This window comes from Chionomys nivalis, chromosome 6 (assembly GCF_950005125.1).
Source record: "Chionomys nivalis chromosome 6, mChiNiv1.1, whole genome shotgun sequence".
In the NCBI taxonomy this organism is placed as follows: domain Eukaryota; kingdom Metazoa; phylum Chordata; class Mammalia; order Rodentia; family Cricetidae; genus Chionomys; species Chionomys nivalis.
In genome coordinates, this window is record NC_080091.1 from 68,296,751 (window position 1) to 68,318,055 (window position 21,305).

The 21,305-nt window shown below is 45.9% G+C and overlaps 1 protein-coding gene across 10 annotated transcripts in view; it reads right to left on the minus strand.

Annotated features, from left to right (window-relative positions):
• Window positions 1-21,305, minus strand: part of Apbb2 (amyloid beta precursor protein binding family B member 2) — a 311,966-nt gene that overhangs the window by 86,486 nt on the left and 204,175 nt on the right. For 4 of the 10 annotated variants that reach the window (XM_057771503.1, XM_057771504.1, XM_057771500.1 and 1 more), the window contains exons 6-9: window positions 11,587-11,795; window positions 2,912-2,974; window positions 2,423-2,508; window positions 2,270-2,330 (exon numbers count right to left, since the gene is read on the minus strand). In XM_057771503.1, the coding sequence (XP_057627486.1) occupies window positions 2,270-2,330; window positions 2,423-2,508; window positions 2,912-2,974; window positions 11,587-11,795 (419 nt within the window). The remainder of the gene's footprint in view (window positions 1-2,269; window positions 2,331-2,422; window positions 2,509-2,911; window positions 2,975-11,586; window positions 11,796-21,305) is intronic. The other 6 variants (XM_057771505.1, XM_057771502.1, XM_057771510.1 and 3 more) reach the window with 3 other exon arrangements.

Below are 21,305 nucleotides of genomic sequence, written 5' to 3' on the forward strand. Positions count from 1 at the left end.
CAAAGAAGGGAGTCTCTGTTAGTGAGCGCTTCCTACCTGGCCTTCTAAGTATGGTGAGTAGGGGTCATGTGATTACCTGAGAAAGGCCTGGACATGCGGGGTATTGAAAACGTTTGCTTCCCTGATAAAAGTCAGTGAGGAGGAAAAGAAATAATCGGCGAGCATCATCTCAGACTACCATGGCAGACAAGTTTCACATGTATAAAAACCTCTAGGGACTAAATGCAAGTGGCTTCGTGGATTATATCCTGGAGTCAAGAGGGGACAGCAGAAGAAAAGCTGGCCAAATGAGAACAGAATGCTTACTTAAGGGCTTTAAATTATTCTGTAAGGAATGCCCTCCTTGCTGATCATTTAACAAGGGATTTTTAAGCCTGGCCATGGCTCTCAGTGGTAGAGTATGTCCTTGGCAAGCCTGCAACTATGGGGTTGAATCTTTAATACAGGGAAGGAGGGGCAGAGGCAAGGAGGTGAAGGGAGAGGAGAAATTTAATACTAGAAAGTAAGAGTTCATATGCAGTAAAACCAAGACAAACAGATAAAGAGCGGCAAAGCTCCGGGTGACCTGTGATGTGGGAGGATGGGAATCTATGGTATTATCGTGGATGGGGAAGCTGCGGTATTATCGATATGAAAGCAGTTTTCCAGGAAGTGACAGAAGCCATAAGACTGATGGCATAGACCTAGCAATATCGGCTTCAGCAACCTCTACCAACGCAGTAACTGAACAGAGAAAAACGACGCCCGTTTTTAGGGAGCTGTTGCTCTACTCTGTAGTGTTTTGAACCATGCCAATGGTGCCACGGCCTAAATGGGGGAGAGGGGACAGTGCTACTAATTAAATAGCAATAATGGCCAGCAATAATGAAGTTAAGGAGGCTGAGCCAGGGAACTGTGGAAAGGGCCATGTGCAGGAACTTTCAAAGTGCTCATTTGCACATAGAATCGACAGATGCCGGGGCAGAGAGAGGATATTAGCGAGAAACCGACTGTGTCACGGCTCTATGATTATGACGATGTTAATATTAGGGAAAACAGGGCGAAGGGCATATGGGGATTCAAGCCTGAGAACTTCAGTGAAGTTCACCAGATAACTAGTCTAGCAATTATTCTTTCTAGCATGTAAGCTTTAGATATAATATATATATATATATGAAAAATATTTTTTAAAAATTAAGTTTTGTTTTTTTTTTTTTTTGGTTTTTCGAGACAGGGTCTCTCTGTAGCTTTGGTGCCTGTCCCGGAACTAGCTCTTGTAGACCAGGCTGGCCTTGAACTCCCAGAGATCCTCCTGCCTCTGCCTCTCGAGTGCTGGGATTAAAGGCGTGCGCCACCACCGCCTGGCTTAAAAATTAAGTTTATGTGCATGAGAGAGTACATACTCCTTGCTTAGGTGTGACCATGGTGGCCAACAGATGGCGTCAGGTCCCTGTCAGCAAAGTTACAGGTGGTTGTTAGCTGCTGGAAACCAGACTTGGGTCCTTTGGATGATTGCACCTCGTAGACTATATTTACAATTCAATACAATATGAAATTAAATATCTTTTGTAGTGCTTGTCCGTCTGCCCATCTGTCCGTGTGTGTGCGTACGCGCATGTGCATGTGAGTGTATGCACATGTGTTCTTGAGTTGCACTGATGATTGTATAACGAAGCACAAGGAAACAGTTGCAGGCTCTAAGAAACCAGGAGGCCAATGTGCACTGTGATTACTATAAAGGTACCAAAGCCCTGCAGCCCCTGGTCCTCATAGTTAGTTTCTTCACCATGGAAGACCTTCTGGATCAGGGTTGGGACGGAGGTCATTTGAAGCAGGTTTCAGTTTGAAGATGTCCTTTCGAGTTTCTGACTTGGTTCTCCTCAAGCTGTGCCCCAATCTCCCTAATAATGAGCCACAGCTGCTCCGAGATGCACAGCGGCTATATGCTGAGAACCATGTGACCGGAACACTCACTCCAACCACTTAGCCCACAGAGCCCCACACCTCTACTGATACATTTTGGCTATCTCCTCTTCCATCTTCGGGTTGACTGGGGGCTGCCATTCCTGTCACTGGACAGCATGGTAAGTGTCTGCGTGGTGGTGACTGCAGAAATCGCACATACCTAAGCTGGAAGATGGGTGTTCTTAAAATGTCACAGAGATTGAGAGAGAGAGACAATGAAAGGATAATTACTTAGTAAGTGGCTGGGGGAGGGTGGTGTTATCCAAAGCCATTACTCTGATGTGACAATATAAGCTCTTTGCTGAAAAGCATCTTTCTTACAAACCTTGGCTTCTGGGTCACTGTTGACACTACAAGAATCATCGTCATCAGCATGAGGGACATTTCTAGGAAGAAAACATAAAACTGGTCTTAGAACGTTATTGTGAAGACTCGATGAAGAAACCACCCTTTTTGGCAAACCCTTCTACCCCCCTACCTGAGTTTCAAGGAGGCATAGCGCAGTGTTGCTCCCTCAAACTCTTTTAAACTGGGGTCTGGGTTAACTGTGGCTGCGTGCAAATCCTGGAGGGAAAAAGATGCTGTTAAGGCACAATGGAAGGGCCCGTTACCCTGCCTCAAATACCAAAGAGGAGCGAAAGCCCCAGCAAGAGGCGCAGAGTGGATGTGAGCTTAGGCAGAAAATGGCATGCAAGGGCTGCCGCGCGTTGACGTGGCTCACAAGCTCTGGTTCTTACAGGACAACAGGGGACCGGGGACATACCAGCTTGAAGTCATTCACAATGGGAGACATCAAAAAAGAAAAAACAGACAATGTGAATGTGAGCGGCACGCCCCTGGCAAGAAGCCCCACGGCTCTGTCCCTGCAGAATGCATGATATTCGTGAAGGAGAAAATTAAACAGCCACAGCCATGCAGAAAGGAAAAAAACAAGATGAAATGATCTGAAATCTGACAATATACTTGCCTTCCAAATGTCACTATTAATCTTTCCCCCATTCAGAACAGCAAAGTCACTCCATGGCTGTTTCTAGACATATAATTATTCACACAGGGAAAAAAAAAGCACATTGATTTAAGGGAAAAAAAAGAAAAAAAACACAAGGAGAAAAAGAAAAAAAAACACAAGACACTGTTGTTAGCATTGATATTCACAGGATGGGTTAGGGAACAAATTAAATGTAACAGTAACTTGTTAGCGCTCTCTCTAAGTTAGATTATTGCCTGGCCAGGCCTCAATTACCTACCAAAGTAAATGGTTCAACATTATTAGGACGCAGTGCGGTTATTTCCTAAATGTGGTCCCAGAAGGAAGTCATATGCTTTCCTGCCTTCAGTCCCTAGTCTGCACGATCCCACTGAGACACCCTCCACACACACACAACCACACACACGTGTCTAGAGATAGAAGAGGGGTCAGGGATGTCACTAGGCTGGCTTGGAGACTGGGGGATGCCCGTATCTAAGAGCACAAACGTCTGGAGTCCAGTTACTGTTACCTACAGAGGGAACAGGGCAAAAGCTCAGTCAGGGGCAGAGGCTGACATCACCATCCTGGTGGGATTTACTCCACATAATGGAAGGCAGCCCCACCCAGTCTACTGTGAACGGCTGGTTCATAAAACGCTCTACTTCGAGGCCTCGCAAGTCTGTCCAGAGTTCACACCTGGCGGGGAAGTGATTTTCTAAATGGCTTCAGACCTCAGCACAGAGCCTGAGGGAAAGCTCTCGCCACAGACCTCCGCCATCCCAGCAAGGAGGAAACTCCCCCCCCCCCCCCCCCCGCCCGCCCCTCACTGTGCCAAGGGAATACTCACATATTTTTCTAGATTTATGGAGCTAAATGAAAGGACTAAAACTCAAGGCTGGCCTGGTGAATCTCTCCTCAGATGAAACATCAACAAAGGAAAGGTGGTTACCATGTAACTAACTTCTCAACTGCAGTTGAAAGCAAATGAGTAGCAAAGGGTAACCCAGAACTTAGAGTAGGGCCACTTAAGACAGCTTTTCACTAAGAGCAAAACAAATCAGCTTCAGTCCAAACGCCCTTGGGCTGGCGGGCTGGCTAACTCTGCGGACACGGCAGGGTGGAGGTTCTGCCCATCACTTCCACTGGCAACACAACTGGCTTTCTGTTTTGGCCCCGGAGCCTGAACTGCCACTTTCAAATACAAACGATTGCAGATCCCCAGACTAATTTCGAAAACTAATCTCTTCTAGTGAATATAAGGATAAAAGTGTCACCCGTCTTAGCTCTCTCCTTACTCCATGTCCCTCAAAGCGAGTTCGGCCTCCACTGAGAAGTGTAACTTGGGAGAATTGTGGCCCAGTTAGATCAAAAGGGCTGGGAGCCTGAGACGGGTACAGGGTTTTATCTATGTGTGTTTTCCTGGGAAAGGCTGCTCTTTTTAAGAATATATATATTTAAAGTGCACGTGTGTGTATATACACATGAGTATACGTATGCACACCAAATACACACAGGGGCCTGCAGAGACCAGAAGGAGGCATCAGATCCCCGAAAACTGGAGTTACAGGTGAGTGTGAACTGTCATGTGGGTGATGAGAACCAACCCCGGCTGCCTTGCAAGAGCAGGGAGCCCTCTTAACATCTGGGTTCTCTCTCCAGCCCCACTATTCCTGTTCTCAGAGTCACTCTCTGGAGCTATAGAAAATGCTCCCGGCAATGTGAGCAGCAAGTACAAAAGGAAACATCAAGCTGTTTCTGTCTTTTCCAAGCAGCCCCCCCGCCCCCCATCCTCCACATCAGAACCCTGGCTACAGGGTGGGAGGCTCCCATTCTTCCTTTAGGTTGAACATTGAAAAGGGGCATCAGATGAGGATCTGAAGAAAGTCAAGCTAAGACATGTTTGTGTGGAAAAACTTCAAAGGAAAAGGAAAGAAGAAGAGGGAATGAGAAGAGAATGGGGGTACGGTGCAGAGAGAGAGGGAGAAAAGAAAAGGAAGAAAGGAAAGAAGGGGGAGAGAGACAGAGAGAGACGAAAGAAGGAGGGGTTGATGTCTGAAAACAGACACTTGAGATTATCTAAGAAGGGCTGTGTTGGGACAGGAGAGGACGGAGGAATATTCTAAATGGACCATTCAGAAAAACTTCAGGACTTAATGAAAACAGGCCTCTGTGTGGGTGCCGGATTTTATGCCTTTTTATATCCTCCTCTCTGGACACAGGAGTCTCTGTAAGGGGAAAGTTGACTGTGGTTCTAGGCCTCTATGAAGCCAGCTCTTGTGCTGTGGAGTCAGTTGGCAGCCGCCTGGCGGTCACCTACGTCTACATAAACAAAGTCTTATGCAATGATTCTGCAGAAGGCTAACAGCAATGAGCATTTATTGCAAGACTCAAGTGAGGAATAATGGCAAGCTCATTCCGACTGAGCCAAAGGTATTTCTTCTTAAGCCCCATTTTAAAACAATTCATTGATATCAAAGTTGAAAATTTTCCTTTGGTAAAAGCAACCATAACTTTTCTTTTTTCCCCCCTTTTTAACAAAGAACAATACACACCTTTTCTTAAATTTTTAAGAACATGGTATAGCTAATTATTTTTAATAAGAGAAAATATTTTCTATATTTAGCTAACTTTTTAATAAACTGGTTTATTTGTTTTTATAGTGCTGTAGCTCAAGCCCAAAGCCTTGAGCATGTCAGTCAATCACTCTCCCTGAGCTACAACACAGCTCTAGTAAATAATGTTAGCTAATAAAAAAAAATAATAATAATAAAAAACCCACCAGAGGGTCTCTGGCTCAACAGAAAGCCTACAGTTACTTCCGTCTGCAGTGTAGAATGGAAAAGATGGGGATGCGATGGTGGGAGGAGGTGCAAAGAGAAGGCAGCAAAAAGGAAACAGGAGGTGAGACATATGTTTCAGGTAGGAAGTGACACAAGATAGGATGAGAGGAAATGGAAAGAGAACCTCTTCTGTAAGCAGCAACCCGCCTGGGAACCTTCTAGGTAGAGTTGCTAAAGTCTGGCATGGCCACGAGATGTCCTGGGGTAGAGTTGTAGCTGGACTGCCTCCCAGTCCTTATCCTGGCCCTGCTCAGGGTGCAGCATCCACTGCTCCAAATATGATGCTCAGGGTGCAGCATCCACTGCTCCAAACATGATGCTCAGGGTGCAGCATTCATTGCTCCAAATATGATGCTCAGGGTACAGCATCCACTGCTCCAAATATGATGCTCAGGGTGCAGCATCCACTGCTCCAAATATGATGCTCAGGATGCAGCATCCACTGCTCCAAATATGATACTCAGGGTGCAGCATCCACTGCTCCAAATATGATGCTCAGGGTGCAGCATCCATTGCTCCAAATATGATGCTCAGGGTGCAGCATCCATTGCTCCAAATATGATGCTCAGGGTGCAGCATCCACTGCTCCAAATATGATGCTCAGGGTGCAGCATCCACTGCTCCAAATATGATGCTAACAACTCCAGAAATCAAAGAGAAACAGACCAGTGACCTTCAGCTGGAAAAGGTCCTTCTTCAAAATGCCAGCAGTGTGTTCCTGAGAATGAATTCTCAGGGGCTGGAAAGCCTTAGGAGGAAGCCGTCTTAACCATGTACTATGGCTGAGATGGGTCCTTTTAAAACCCTGTTTGGGAAATAATCCCAAGTGTAGCAGTGTTGGGGATAGGATAGGGACTAATGGAGGGGTGAGGTCATCAGCTCCACGCTGGGGGATTAATGCTAACCACCAATGTGCTCAAACTTAACAGTCCCAGTCTATCCTCTGGTCTCCTCTTTGCTCGGAGGATGAGGCAGCCGCAAGAAGGCTCTCATCAGATGCAGTTTCTCAAACCCGGACCCCAGCCTACGAGGCAATACGTTTCTGCTCATTACAAATCTCTGTAGCACTCTGTATCTGGAGCACAGAACCAACGAAAGGCCTAGGAACCCGCCCTCAGCTCACAGGCTGGGAGATGCTGCCCTGGCATCTACAAGGCCCACCTCTGAGGTTCTTTCCCGCTCTTAGCTGTCATACTCACTTGACTGGGCTGTGTTATTTGGTGAGATGACAAAATGGTCCTTTGATGTGGCAACCTTACTCCAGGGACACATGGAAATACCTAGGTTTCGAGGATGGACATTGTACTCTCCCTGGGGCTGACAACTGTTCAGGTTATCAAGTGTGTTAGGTCACAAGCACGTTAGCAAGCAGAGAGACTTAAGGAGACAAGGTCTCCTCTGAGGGTCCCACTCTCCACACTTCTTAAGAAACCCTGGCAATCTCTACAGAAAGATTCTAAGCAAATCTTGGCCCCAGGCCAAGAGCTATTCATAAAATATATCTTGTACGCCCCTCCCCTCTTTTTAAAATTCCACATCCACACAATTTCAGAGGTAATTTGGAACAAGTAAATGGTTGGGGAGGGGAGGGGAGGAACAGTGATGTGGGCCAATATTCAGTAGCAAATACTTCCCGGCCAGTTTGATGAACTTTCAGAAATACCGGCTGGCACGTGCGCTGGAAACGGAAACATTATTTGATGTGCTTCACACTTCCCGGGTGAACTTTGGAAAGCGAGATGTAAAATTTTCAAACTGTAAGGAAGCCTGCGGTCCTCAAGTTTCTGTGCCGTCAACAGATTTGGCGCTTATTTATCTGATTTTTCTTTTCCAGCCAGCTCACGAGAAAGCTCAGTGAAAATATGCATTTCTGATAGGACACATTACAAGCTACCGCTCTCTCTCTCTCTCTCAACATTCTGCTCTTTTTTTTCCTCATGTTTTGAAATTAGTTGAAATAGATTCTATTTAGGGATCAAAGAGCTGGCGCCGGAGAAATAGTCATTTCTCTTCCACTGCCATCGGCACCTGGGACGACATTATTAAGGAATCATTTTCTGGATGGCTCTGCATGTCACACAGTCCTCCCTGTGGGTGAGATGTGGAGATCTGAGAATCTCCACACTTCCTAATATAGTGTGTCCAGTCCCGGGTGGGAGCAGAGGGCAATGGTTCAAAGTTCAAGGTTGACTCTGCCAATACTAGCTCGGTTATCTTATAAAAGCCACTAAACTTTTCTGTGTCACATTAAAACGAGTGACAACCTATAGGGATATAGCCCCACCCATTGGGGGCGTGTTCGCCTTGGGCTAATGTTTGCTGATAAATCTGCCGGGCGTGATTCCAGCAGCCCCCCCTTTTTTTTTTGCTCCGCTTTTCCTGTTCTCCATGGCAACCTGTGGTCCTGTAAGTCTATTTCCTTATTAAAGCTGTATATATCTTTATAATCTGTCTGCATTCATTTACGCCGCCACATTTTGGTGCCCCACATTGGGCACCACTCTGTTGTAATTTGGAGCAGCAGGGCTGCGTCCCCGGCACTCGGCCGCCCGCGTGGCTAGCTTATGTCCCGAAATAATTACATGGAGACTGTATGCTTTTAAACACTGCCTGGCCCATTAGTTTTAACCTCTTATTGGCTAGTTCTTACATATTGATCTAACCCATTTTTCATATTCTGTGTAGCACCACGAGCTGGCTTACCAGGAAAGATCTTAACCTGCATCTGTCTGGAGTACGAGAATCATGGCGACTCACCGACTAGGCTTCTTTCTCCCAGCCTTCTGTACTGTTTACTCCACCTATCTAAATTCTACTCTATCAGAGGCCAAGCAGTTTCTTTATTAATTAACCAATGAAAGCAACAGATAGAAAGATGACCCTCCTCCATCAACAACCACCCTTGGTGACAGGTGTGTGTTTTGGGGGAATAATGGGACGAGACCTCGGCCGGGCCCTGAACACATGTGCACCCTCTTGGGGCCCGTGGTGTGGGGTAACCCTCAAGGTTCCCATGCCCTGGGTATATTATGTGGCAGGCTGCCTCCCCCAATTTCATCTCCTTTCTGTCTGCTCACCCCTTTGCTCCTGTAGTGACAACGCACTGGCCTCTGCAGTCTGCAGGGGACGTCTGACTTAGCAGATGCCTCACGTATGGGGGAAACTGGGCATGAAGCAAACAACCCAAAGGTTCAACTGAGGAACAGCTAGCTACTCATCTGAGAAATGTCTGTCCATCAAAGGGCTGGTGGCCTGGTGAATGCAGCTTAGTAGCTATGTGAGGTACCAGAATGGATGTATCTAGCGGACAAATGAATGTGTGAACCAGTAAATATTCAACAAAATGGTAGTGGTAATGCGTTTGCCTACCGGGCATGAGGTTCTGGGTTGGATCCCCAGCATTAGAGTAAAAACATAAACAAATAAGTCTGCAAACAACCAAACAAAGGCTGAGTATGAGTCAGTCACTGCCTGTCTGAAACTTCTAAAACCATTCATTTAAAAAACAGTTCCACTGAGGGGGAAAACTACATAGTAAGCACACATGGAAGCAAGAGAGGGCAGAATGCAGAGTAGTCAGGGGACCAGTACCACTACCGACATGGCCACTCAACTCCTGGTTCTCAGAGGCCACCTTCTCCGCCATGGCAGAGTCCTAGAAGGGTCAAGCACAGTTTTTATAAAACACTACTCTAATGTCCCTCGCAGTGTTGGGGCAGAACCCAGCTCCCTGTGCATGCTGGTTAAGTGCTCTAACACTAGGTACCCGTTCAGACCCAACAATTCTTCATAAGCAACAAGGAGGCTGAGCTAAGTCCTATGGAGCCTAGGAAGGGGCCCTGGACAGTGGGTGGGGGGAGGAAGCAGACACAGAATGGGAAAGGACAGGCAAGAGTGAGCTCCAAGAGCCTCAGGGATGAGAGAGACCGTCTACTCCTTGACAGTTTTACCCAGTGCCAGCTGCCCAGTCCTACTACATTCCTAAGACATTTACAGACAACACTGAAATGAAGCTTTACTGTGTTAATCAAAGACATAAAAATCCAATACACACAATCTCAGATTACACTCCTTAGACGCCCCCAGGCAGGCACAAAGAAGGACTTACTTTCTTTTAAGTATGGAGGGCACAAAGCACCTGGAATAGGGAGTGAGTCTTGAGTTAGTTCAACCTCCCGACTTTAGGGGCAACAGGAGGCAGAGGACATTGAAAACCTAAAGCCACAGACATTGAGAAGAATCCTGGCCAGGGATTCCAAGGCTCTGGGTGCTGCTGTGTGTCCCTGCTAGCTCTGTGTCTTAGCTTTCCCACCTGTAATGGACTTTCCTGGTTGTGGGCTCTCTACTGTCGAACGCAACCGAACAATTAGGATAGAATAACTCAGCCTATTACAGCAAGATCAGAGGCACATACCGGCTAACTCTGCATCAGGGAGCCCATCTGCAGTGGAGAGTTCAAGTCCAGGGTATGTCTGAGATGGGGCAGGATGCAGACACCTTCACATCACACCTGTTGAAGGCTAGCACTGCACTGGCTTACTTTTATCACTCACACCTAACACAGGGTGAATAAGTCACTGTTGAGAAGTTGCTAAGGATGTAGAACTATTAGGCTTCAATGGAAGCTATCAAAATCATCTAGTGCTAAACAGCAAAATCCTACGTGGTTCACTCGCGCTGAATCACTTGCCTGATGACCAGGGCAGAGCCCAAAGCAGCCGAGGCTCTCGTCTACCAAACACAGCACACCTAATGCCAACCCTTCTGTCTAAAGATGGACAACCGGAGATAGGGCTGGGAAAGAGACGTCCAAGCCCCCTAAAACAGAAAGCTGGGTACAATACCAGTCTTACTGCCTCCCAGAGAAGAACCAGTCACCAATCAGAAAAGTCAGGAACGAGATGCAGGCTACTTTAAAAGGCAGGACGGATGACAGGAGTGGCGGGGGCGGGACAGTTTGGCCAGTTAGGGGTAGAGTTCAAAGGCACTCACTTCTCAAAATGAAAAAAAAACGGGCTTGTTTAAAGAAGAAAGTTTTATCATCAGAAGAAAGGGGAGAGGGCAGAAAAGAGAGCCTGCTAGAGTAGTCATCAATAGCAATAAACAATGAATGAATGAATGAATGAATGAATGAAGTGAGCTGTCATATGGTTGTGACCTCCCTGGTGATAATTCTCTTGAGCGTGCTATTACTAGGAATATATTTGCTGCAGGAATCATTACATGAATGGATATCACAAGGAAATTTTTTAAGGCCTCAATTCTTTGTTTAAACATCCTGATTTCTTCCTCAGGGATACCCGGAATTTACGCTGCTAATTATTTCCAAAATAATGTCACTTCTGCTAAATAAACACATCTCTTTTTTTTTCTCCTTAAATAGGAATTAAGCATTTAAGTGCTCTCAAGGGTTATTCCTGCAAGACATCTTCTGCATGCTAGCAAATGAACCCAAGCCTAATAAGATACGTGGTAATTATAACACGTCTAGCCAAGAGATGTTCTTCTATGCGTAAATATTTCATGGATCCAGCACCATGCAATGGTACCTGCAGAGTAAATTGCAGCCTCCGTGAGCCCTAGGGAAACTTAACCACTTCCCATTAATCAGATCCTCTTATTTTGGTACCTAGGATGGGGTGTCAAGAGACCAGAATCTATTAAGAGTGAAAATAGCCCCGAACGACAGACATTAACATTATTCTCTAAGAGGCTGCATTGCTGAGCTTTCAAATACAACATGCATGGCCTTCAAAAGGCTTCCCTCAGTGACATGTCGGGGCAGGGGCGGTTAGTCTAAAGGGAAACTGAGTTACATCTACTAAGCTTTACCTCGTTCTCTGGGGTGGGAGATGACGTCACAGAGCTAAGAGAGTCTTTCCTAGAACCCTGGATGTCCACTGGGATGGAGACAGGCCGTTCCCACTGAGTCGTTCCTGTTGGGATGTGCCAGTAGTAGGTCCCAGCAATGTCACTGATTCTTTTCCAGCCAGGCGGTAAGTCTGGATCCGTCTGAAATGAGTGATCACTCCAGATATCTGCTGAGAAATGGAAGAAAAAGAGAATTTTATTAAAAGAGAAAAGGAAGCTTCCAACAGTCAGGAAAATCCCAGAAACAGAAACATCTATGTTCAACTGAGAAGAACCTGCCTATAAAGTGTGGTACAAAAGGGTAATAAGGAAGGGAACAGAAAGAGCTGGAAAGGCTGTTTGCCATCTATGAAGACAGGCACAAAGACCTCTTTTCCAAGCCACCCCTTACCTCCAAGAGCCCCAAGCCAAAGCTCTAAGATTCACAACCAACCATGCAGGCAAACTCCACACGTTTATATACGGAGCCTACAGGATCCCACTGTCAATCCGGAAGGATGACTGGTTGGCATGACACATCCTTCCTGGCCATAAGTCTAAATTTCTGCAACCACTTTCTATAGATAAGCGCTGTGTTTGCATCGAAACACCCACAAAGGAGCAGTGTCTTTTTCAGGCCTCCGGGACTCTGAATTGCACACTTTTAGGAAAAGCAAACTGAAATAAATAGCTGTGGGATTCACCAGAGGACCAGACTGGCTTTGCAGGTGGGACGCCAGAGTAGGTGGGAGTGAGAGGCCCTACAGAACGGCGGGGAGTGTGCCCAACGGGCAAGCGTCTGCAGGGTCCAAAGGCATTCCGATTCAATAAATAACCCTTAAGCACAATGGGTGCCAAAGAGAGTTTCCCCACTGGACAATTCCTGGCACACTTAACCCACCCCAGTACTTTCCCTGTCTATTGAGTAAGCATTTGTTATTTTTTTTTCATTTTTGTCCTTGAGTTGAATGATAAAGGGATTAAAATGTACAAGAGAAAAGAAGTAGAGCGAGAAATTCAGAAATGGAAAGATCGTGGGGAAGTCACAGAGCTAACGGAGTCCGTGTGGGCAGGCTGACCATTTGGGCTCTAGATCTGAGCACTGTTCTATTCTAAGGACTACACAAGCGTACAAAAAGGCGGAATGTTTTACTCCATTCCCAGTGAGACCACATGTGGGTCTTGTTCAATACAACATCACTGTGTAATGTGGGCACACATTACCAAAGCTGTTACAGGAGAGAAGAAAGAGAGAAGCCAAACAAAGAGGCTGGGTAAGTCCATGGGCACGGATGTATATCCACATTGTTGCTGGTGCCCCAGCATCTCAGCTTGCCAGAGGCAAAACTGCCACCAGTCTGGAATTATGGTGGAAGCATTGCCCTCTATCCACAGGAAAATGAAGCATGAGTATGCGATTCCAAGTTAACAAAATTTGCAGAAACAACTCTAATCAGATGTGTTTCTAGTCCCCGTTCCATTACACCTCTTGGGGATTACATGGGTTGTTTCTGAGATCCCTTCATTGTTAGCATCTCAGCTGGGGCAGGGAGGGTAAAATGCAGGGAACTTAGGTTGGAGAGATCTGGAGTATGCGAGCGCCCTTATAGGGTCTCATTTATGGGTCCCAGACACAGAGATCAGGGACAAAAATGGGAAAGGGATGAAAAGGGCGCCGTTCCTACCTCCGTGGTTCATGAGGTCTGTGCATTATACTTGAGAGTGAGGAACAGTCACGCACATCGGAGTATGAAGTCACGGCAGACCAAGGACGGGGGTAAGGTCCCTGGCTCTTAAGCCATGGTGCTACCTAGACTATGTGAGAGGAACTTTGCACTAGATGGCAGGACTTGAGCTGTTCTGTGTTGAACCAAAGACAAAACATTTTTCTTTAACCTGGTTTGTATTTTTAGATTTCTGCTGAGATCGTGTTAGAAAAAAAATATTTGAAGGGGGGGGGCTTATTCTGTTGCTAAAAATAGATGACAATGATGATGGTGGGAAAAGTGGGCAAACGTCCAACATCCACAGTTCCAGCATCCTGTCCAGAAGCACCCCATAGTGTGAAGGCTAAGCACAAGAGGGCAGGGAGACATCATGTCCATCTCATCCATCAGCCCATTTCTCACACCCCCAAAACAGGTATTCAATAGCGGGAGGATGGCTGGATGGGTAGATGGGTGAATGAATGAAGAAAGGAAGAAATTACTGAATGAATTAGGTTTTCCAATAGCAAACCTGGCATCTAACAAAAGAGGAATTCTGAAGAAATGAGTTCTGGACACTGTCGTCACAAAACAGACCACTAACATTCATTTAGGATCAAAGTCCTACTTCCTTTGATGGCATATATGACTGTCCTCACAGGTCAACTGAGATACATCCAGTCTTCTACAGCCATATCCGCAGGGTCCACATTTGTGGATGAAAGCCACTGAGGAATCACACACGCTTTGTTAGATCTGCTGGGAGGTTCGAGAGCACAATGGGATATTCTTAGCTTCCAGTGGGAGTAGCCTAACAGCCATCGATATTAGAGACATTGTTTTCCCTTGGGTAGGTCATATGCCACGGTGATCTTGGTGTTAGAGCCAGCATTAGAATGCAAAGGTGCATCATGGGATCCTGTCGGCTTCCCACTTTTAGAACTGGAACTAAGAATCAACTGCGAGGGTCTCAAAGAAAGACGGTGAAAGAGTCAGAGTGGCAGAACACACAGAAAGTTTCCAGAGCGGTTTCAGTATGGCAGGCTGCAGCACAACATTCTCACACCGTCGTCGGCTTGGCAAACGCTAGAAAGCACTACATGAGAGGGCAGCTGGGCCAACCAAAGAGAACGTGCATACATCATGTAGACCTGTATACACTGGAGCGGGATTTTAACATAAGCATGCTGCAAACAAGACTATCATTAATTAATGAAGATGTTATTGCTACATCACGACCCAGCAATTCCACACCTGGAATCTGTCCTAGAGAACACACACATACATATTAGGTATGCAGACCACAGCAGCACATTACAATGACCCCCAACTCAAAACAACTCAGACCTCCTTTTACAGAAGAATGAGAAAATTACAAAAGCATAAACAACTAATAAAAACGAGTCAAGTACAGCTGTGTACAAGAATACAAAGGTCATAGCACGCCACTGAAGAAAAGGAAGAAGACAAAGGATGCTATATTTACCACATTCCCACTCAGAACAAGTCCAACCATTCATTATTTAGTGATAGAAATAAATTGTTTAAACTGTCAAAAATGCAAACACACAATTACCATATACAAAATAAAAATACAGACTGATGAACAACGGCCAGAAGTGTGTACGGTGGGGTGCGGTAAGGTGTTGGTTTTGATCAGAAAAGGGCGTACTTTTGGTCTTCCATAGTCTAACAAATTTCATCGCTGGTGAGATAGAAGGTTCCTTTATAATTATATATTAATCTATATACTTAATCTGTATTTCTGAATGCATATTTTTCACAAGTAAAGAAACAGAGGCTGGAGAGACGGCTCAGTTTGGTGCAGTGTTTGCCAGCCAAGCATGATCTGAAGAAGTCACATAAAAGGTGGGTGTGGCAGGGTGTGCTTGCAATCTCAGCACTGAGAGGGCAGAGTGGAAGCTCCCTGGAGGTCTTCTGACCTCCACATGCTCACTGTGACACATACATACACACCACACACAGACAGACAGACAGACAGACAGACAGACAGACACACATACACACAAGCATGCACGTTAGTTAGCCAGAGCAGGATATTTTCAATGTGTACAAAGATGATACAAGCAAAAAAACAAGAGGTTCATTCAAGAGTCTTGATGGCTCCAACAAGTACAGAGCATTCAAGGAACCCAGCAGTGGCTTTATACAGCCTGGCCTGGGAATGAGCGGGAATCCCCTAGGGATTCACTATCTGAATGGCCCTGGACTAACCAGATGGCTCCTTAGAATGTCAGATATTTATCAGTAAAACACAGGTCATTGCAGCAGCTGCCCAGGACAGGAATACATCCGCAATATAGGAAGATATCCAACCCACTAAAGCTCCCCCACTTCAGTACAAAGGAAAATGCCCAGTACAGAAATCACAAGGTTAAATGGCCACCATGGTTGCAAGAAAAAGGATAAAAATGAAGATAATCTGGAGACTTTTCCGTGAAAATCACTCCAGCTCACTCCAGCAAGGCCAGTTTGGGACAAGGCCTGCCCTGCAGCCATCCTCTGTCACAAGACACCCTCTTGTCCTCCAAATGTCCATCTGTCTATCTCTCTCCATCTCTCTTGCCAACCAGAAAAATCACTTCATCACTTTTAAACAAACATGTGCCGTTTAAACTATCATTAACACAATGCTACCCTTCGCTTAAGTTTCTCTTGAACACAAATCAACCCCAAATCAAGACAGTTGCTTTGTGTCTGTATTGGTTTTTTTTGGCTTCCTCCTTCTGTGACTCTGCAGTCCTTGTTGGTGAAAAGGTCCTGCCTGTCCACTATGTAAGATCTGGCTCAACTGCATTTAATTCTCCAGGCGATCCTGCTAGAAGGCAAATGCAGATCCGGGCCTTTCCGGCATTGCGTTGCTGTGCGCTACAGATGCTAAGAGGATTAAAAAGGACACTGGTGCTGGCTGGGTGCGGATCGTGTGCCCTTCACTACAGGGACACAGGGCTTGTCCACAGTTGCTCGAAGAAGGAGGCAGAATTGTTATCCCATTTCTAAGGCTTGCAGGAGACAGTTGATGGATTTAAACCAAAGAAATAAAGCGTGTCCGGATACAGAATAGGATCACTTTTTCAGAGACCTGAAAAAACAAAACAAAACCCACCAGCACTGACAGCACGGAGAGGAGGGCAATAAAATAAAATAAAAGGATCAGCAGAGAAATAAAACAATGGTACAGGGATGAGATTATGAGGCAAGCAGCCTATCTGCCAAAACTGAGCGATAACACCAACATTCTCCATGGATGCTGGCCTGGAGCCCCCACCACCCAGCATTCTGGGTCCATAGACATGACTGTTCTTCCTCCTTTACATGCCTGCCTCCCTAATCCAGCCTGGTAATGTGGCCCAGTCATTCCAGATGGTGCATCCTACTGGAAGCGAAGAAGAAACCCCACCGTCAGGCACGCCACAAAACTGATGCCTGTCATGCTTCGCCTTGATTCTCTCCCACTCGATCTTGTACCTAAGATGCTTTCTCCTAGTTCTCAGTCTCCTGCCTTCACCAAAGCTCACCAAAGCTGAGAGGAGACATATTGGGGTAAGAGCTGAAAAGTCACAGGTCTCTCTTTTCAGAATGAGTCCATGGCCCTCCTTTGTTTTCATTTTATTTATTTAATTTTTATAAAGCAACAGGAAATAGGGACTGGAAGTCAAAGAGTAAACACAGCAAGGCTGATGGCTCCACAAAGTCCCTCTTGGGCCAAGAGTAATACGCTTCACATGGGAACAAGAAGCCCATTTATGAGCAGCAAGGACCCACCCATTCCAGACACCTCAGGCACTGGCACTAATGCCTAACTCCACATAGCTCCCCCTGGCTTCCTGTAGGGTCTGGTCAACCCTAGAGACCTGTAGGGCGAGGAGCACACTTAATTCTTGTCACCCTTTCTTTCTGAAACTCAGGGGACAAAGAAAAACAAATTAGCATGGCCAGCGGCTGGAAACAGCCCCTCCTACACAGAGGGTGGAGGAAGCATGGAAGGGAGAGCTGGGAGTCTATATTTAGCACGGTCTGCCCTGCTGAGCACAGTCCGTTTCCCCGAGGTCTTAGAATGGCATTTGCTACCACTGTGTGCCCAGGGCTTCCAGTGTACGTGGTGGTGAGGGAAGATGGATGGAAGGATTCCACAAGCATTTCCTGTCTAGCCTGAGCCAGGCTCTGTGCCAGGGCACAGATACGATTATGAAAGACAGGACGCTGCCCATGGGATAGAAGGCCAGAGTCCTCACATCCAGGTTACTTGGTGTCCCAGGGCTGTGCCCAGAGTTTTTGGCCCAGGTGGGAGGAGGAGCAAGAATTAACAGCTCTAACAGTCCCCATGCTTATTCCAGAACCCTAGGCTTTTGAGAACTACTAGTCAAGGAAAACAGAAAGGGCAGTCATTACTCTCTATCAAATGTGCTATGCTGGCTAGTTTTATGTCAACATGACACAAGCTAGAGTCATCTGGGAAAAGGAAACCTCAACTGAGAAAATGATCCTATCAGACTGGCCTGTGGACATGCCTGTGGGACATTTTTATTGATGATTGATATGGGAGGGCCAGCTCCCTGCAGATGCTGCCATCTGGTCAAGAAAGCAGGCTGAGCAAGCCATGAGGGGCAAACCAGTAAGCAGTATTCCTCCATAGCCTCTGCATCATCTCCTGCCTCCAGTTCCTGTCATGACTCCCTTAGACAATAGACTATTATATGGAAGTATAAGAGGCAAACCTTTTCCTCCCCTAGTTGCTTTTGGCCACGGTGTATAGCACAGCAATAGGAACACTAAGATACACTCTCTAACCGTTGGCTACAGAATGAAAGACAAACACCAAAGAAAGTCATTCTTCCATCCTTTTTTTAGCATCAAGAACTTCCTGTTAACACCCATCAACATCCAGAAGGGAAAGGAGGACCCTGCAATGAATCAGAGGCAAACTGAGAAGCAGGGTCGCCACGGACCAGGTGAGCTCTCTAAACAGGATGGTCTGCAATATCTCCAAGGAAGCACATTCTTCTTAAATGGGAAGGGACGACCTTCCTGGCAGACAGAAGAGCAAGTGGAAGGGGCAGGGGACTGGAAAAGCCAGTTATGCCACCAATGCAGGAAAGTGACTGTCCAGGGTTAGAGGCTTACCATCTATTCTGTATGCAAAGGACAAATCTGAAGGTCATGGTTTATATTTTCAAAGATCAGATGAACAATTTATTCACTGCTCCCATTTTTAAAGAAGCAAATTTTCTGTTCTCCAAGGTCTTGGTTGTAACCATTGCTATTTTCTTGATGAAGGTGAGTCTTCTGTTTTGTGTTGATTTCATTGGTTAATAAAGAAACTGCCTTGGCCATTTGATAGGCCAGCCCTTAGGTGGGTGGAGTAGACAGAACAGAATGCTGGGAGGAAGAGGGAAGTGAGGCAATCGCCAGGCCTCTCCTCTCTGTGTCAGATGCCATGGAGCCAGCCTCCAGGTCAGACATGCTGAATCTTCAGTAAGCCATCACCTCATGGTGCTACACAGATTATTAGAAATGGGTTAATCAAGATGTGAGAATTAGCCGATAAGAGGCTAGAACTAATGGGCCAGGCAGTGTTTAAATGAATACAGTTTGTGTGTTGTTATTTCGGGGCATAAGCTAGCCAGGCGGCCAGGAGCCGGGTGGCAGGAATGCAGCCCGCAGCTCCTTCTACATTTTCTTTTCTTGGTTGAGCCAGATTATCCAATCCAAACCACAAAATTTTAATTTAGCTTTAAAAGCATTTGTTGTCTTGAGATACAGTTCCGTGCAGCCCAGGATGGCCAAGACCTTTCTTGCTGCCACTCTACACTACTGGGGTTTACAGGTCTGTGTGCCAGCACCCCAGGTTATAGTGGTACCAGGGAGTCAACCCAAGGCCTCTGCCATGTTAGCCCAGCATGCCACCAACTGAGATGTATCCACATCCCTTCAAATGTTTTCAGGCTGCAGAGTGGCCTGTCTAATTTCTATCTTCATCCCCTGTTCTTTTTTATATTTTTGGACCCAGATCTCTACTATCAGCATGGAGGCCATAAAGACTCTTATTTCCTCCAGCAGCCACCATCAGCATCCGAAGACAATAGCACAGAGCCAGGACTCTGAGGCGAATTGCCAATTATAGCCTGATGGAGTGCTCCAAGCAGTTGATAGCCAATAGTTGGACAAGTTGCTGCTTATCTTTAGTCAAAGGGCTTGACAGAAATCCTGGCCATGGCAGGGAATGAACCCCAGAGTGTCTGTCTCCCCAGAATCCTGCGGACCCAGCAGCCACTGACGAGAGAGAAAAGTTCCTCCAAACAGTTTCAAGACTTATCATTTCTTGATATCAACTTACAAGACACAGTTGAGACCGTAGTTAATCCATCACAGCTTTGGGGAAACTGTCCCCTAAGCTCAGTGGAGTTCTCCCATGACAGTTTGGGAGTGCTAACGTCCCTCACGCTTCTGCATATTTTCCTTCAAACACATACTAGGAAGATTTTTAAAGTGTCTGACGTATGCAGATATTTATAGGAGAGGACTTTCCCACTGAAGTTGAGGAAATATTCCAAACAGTGTGCTCCTTCATGAAAACAAGATCTCTGAAAGACGGCCGCAGACAAGCCTTGCTTTCTCCCCCAATTAAAAAGGGGCAATTTTTCTTTAAATCAGGCAAACTAGATAACATCATCCATCCAGTCTCATGAAAGTTTAGAAATGATAAATCTCGCCCTGACAGTGTTGGAGATGGAGCCTGGGGCATCAGTCACACTAGGCAAGCCCTCTACAACCAAGCTGCACCTTGAGTCTTCCCATGCCACACTAGAGTATATCAACTTGAACGTTGCTAAGTATTAGAATAAATGATGACTCTTGAGAATCTTGGAAATGGAAGCAAATTTGATAACAGTTGCCCTTTCAACAGCACATTGAATGGGGAAGTTGCCATGGCGCCATGGTCTTTAAATCAAGGTCTACATGTGGGAACATTATAGCATTGAAACGTCAAAAATTCAAATGTGTCTACTGTGCTTCTAATGTACTGTGCTTCTGCTCTTCCACTGCAGAACAGCCCCTTCTACGTGCTGTGCCCAATACCATCTCTTCTGACCCACAAAACGTGGCACAAAGGTGAAGCAAATATTATTGCTATTTTTTCTTCCTTCCTTTCTTTTGATTTTTAAGACAGGGTTTTCCTGAGTAGCCCTGGCTGTCCTGAAATTCACATGGCAGACCAGGCTGGCCTCAAATCCAGAGTCCTGCCTGCCTCTGCATCTCAAGTGCTGGGATCAAAGGCAAAAAAATATTTCCTAAGTAAAGAAACAACTTTAGCAATGCTAAGGAAGTTACTCTATGCGCTGAGTGAATTCTAAAGGTGAGTAACATGCCTGTTCAAGAACCCAGCGGCACCAAAATGAATCTTTCAGGCTGCCAGAGGCTTGTTGGACAGCCTTTAATATTTGATGTAAACACTGGATTTTTGAGTATGGATGAAGAGGAGCACACACACGAAAAAGTGCTTTTCTGAGATGAAGCTTCAAAAACACATTTATAGGAATCATCGTGAGAGGTTTACAAATTTCTTTTCTGAATTTTAATTTTTAAAACCAGCATCTTCACTATGTGATACACTGGCTGTGCAGAAACTCACCATGTAAAGGTTGATCTTGAACTCACAGCAACCTGCCTGTTCCTGACTTCCAAGTGCTGGAGTACTGGGATTTAAGGTGATTAACGGCATTTGCCACTACACCTGGCTCGTATGAGATATTTATTCCCCTCCACAATAGAATTAAGTGCCATACATAGAGGCATACAAATATTCCAATTAATAAGAGAGAATAGAGCCACAGAGTTAAAAAGACATGTAATCTCCTCTTTTTCTTTCTTTCTTTCTCTCCCTCCCTCCCTCCCTCCCTCCCTCCCTCCCTCGTCTCTTCTCCTCAAACCCCATTTCCTTATTTTTATTTTGTTTTCTTGAGAATTGGTCTT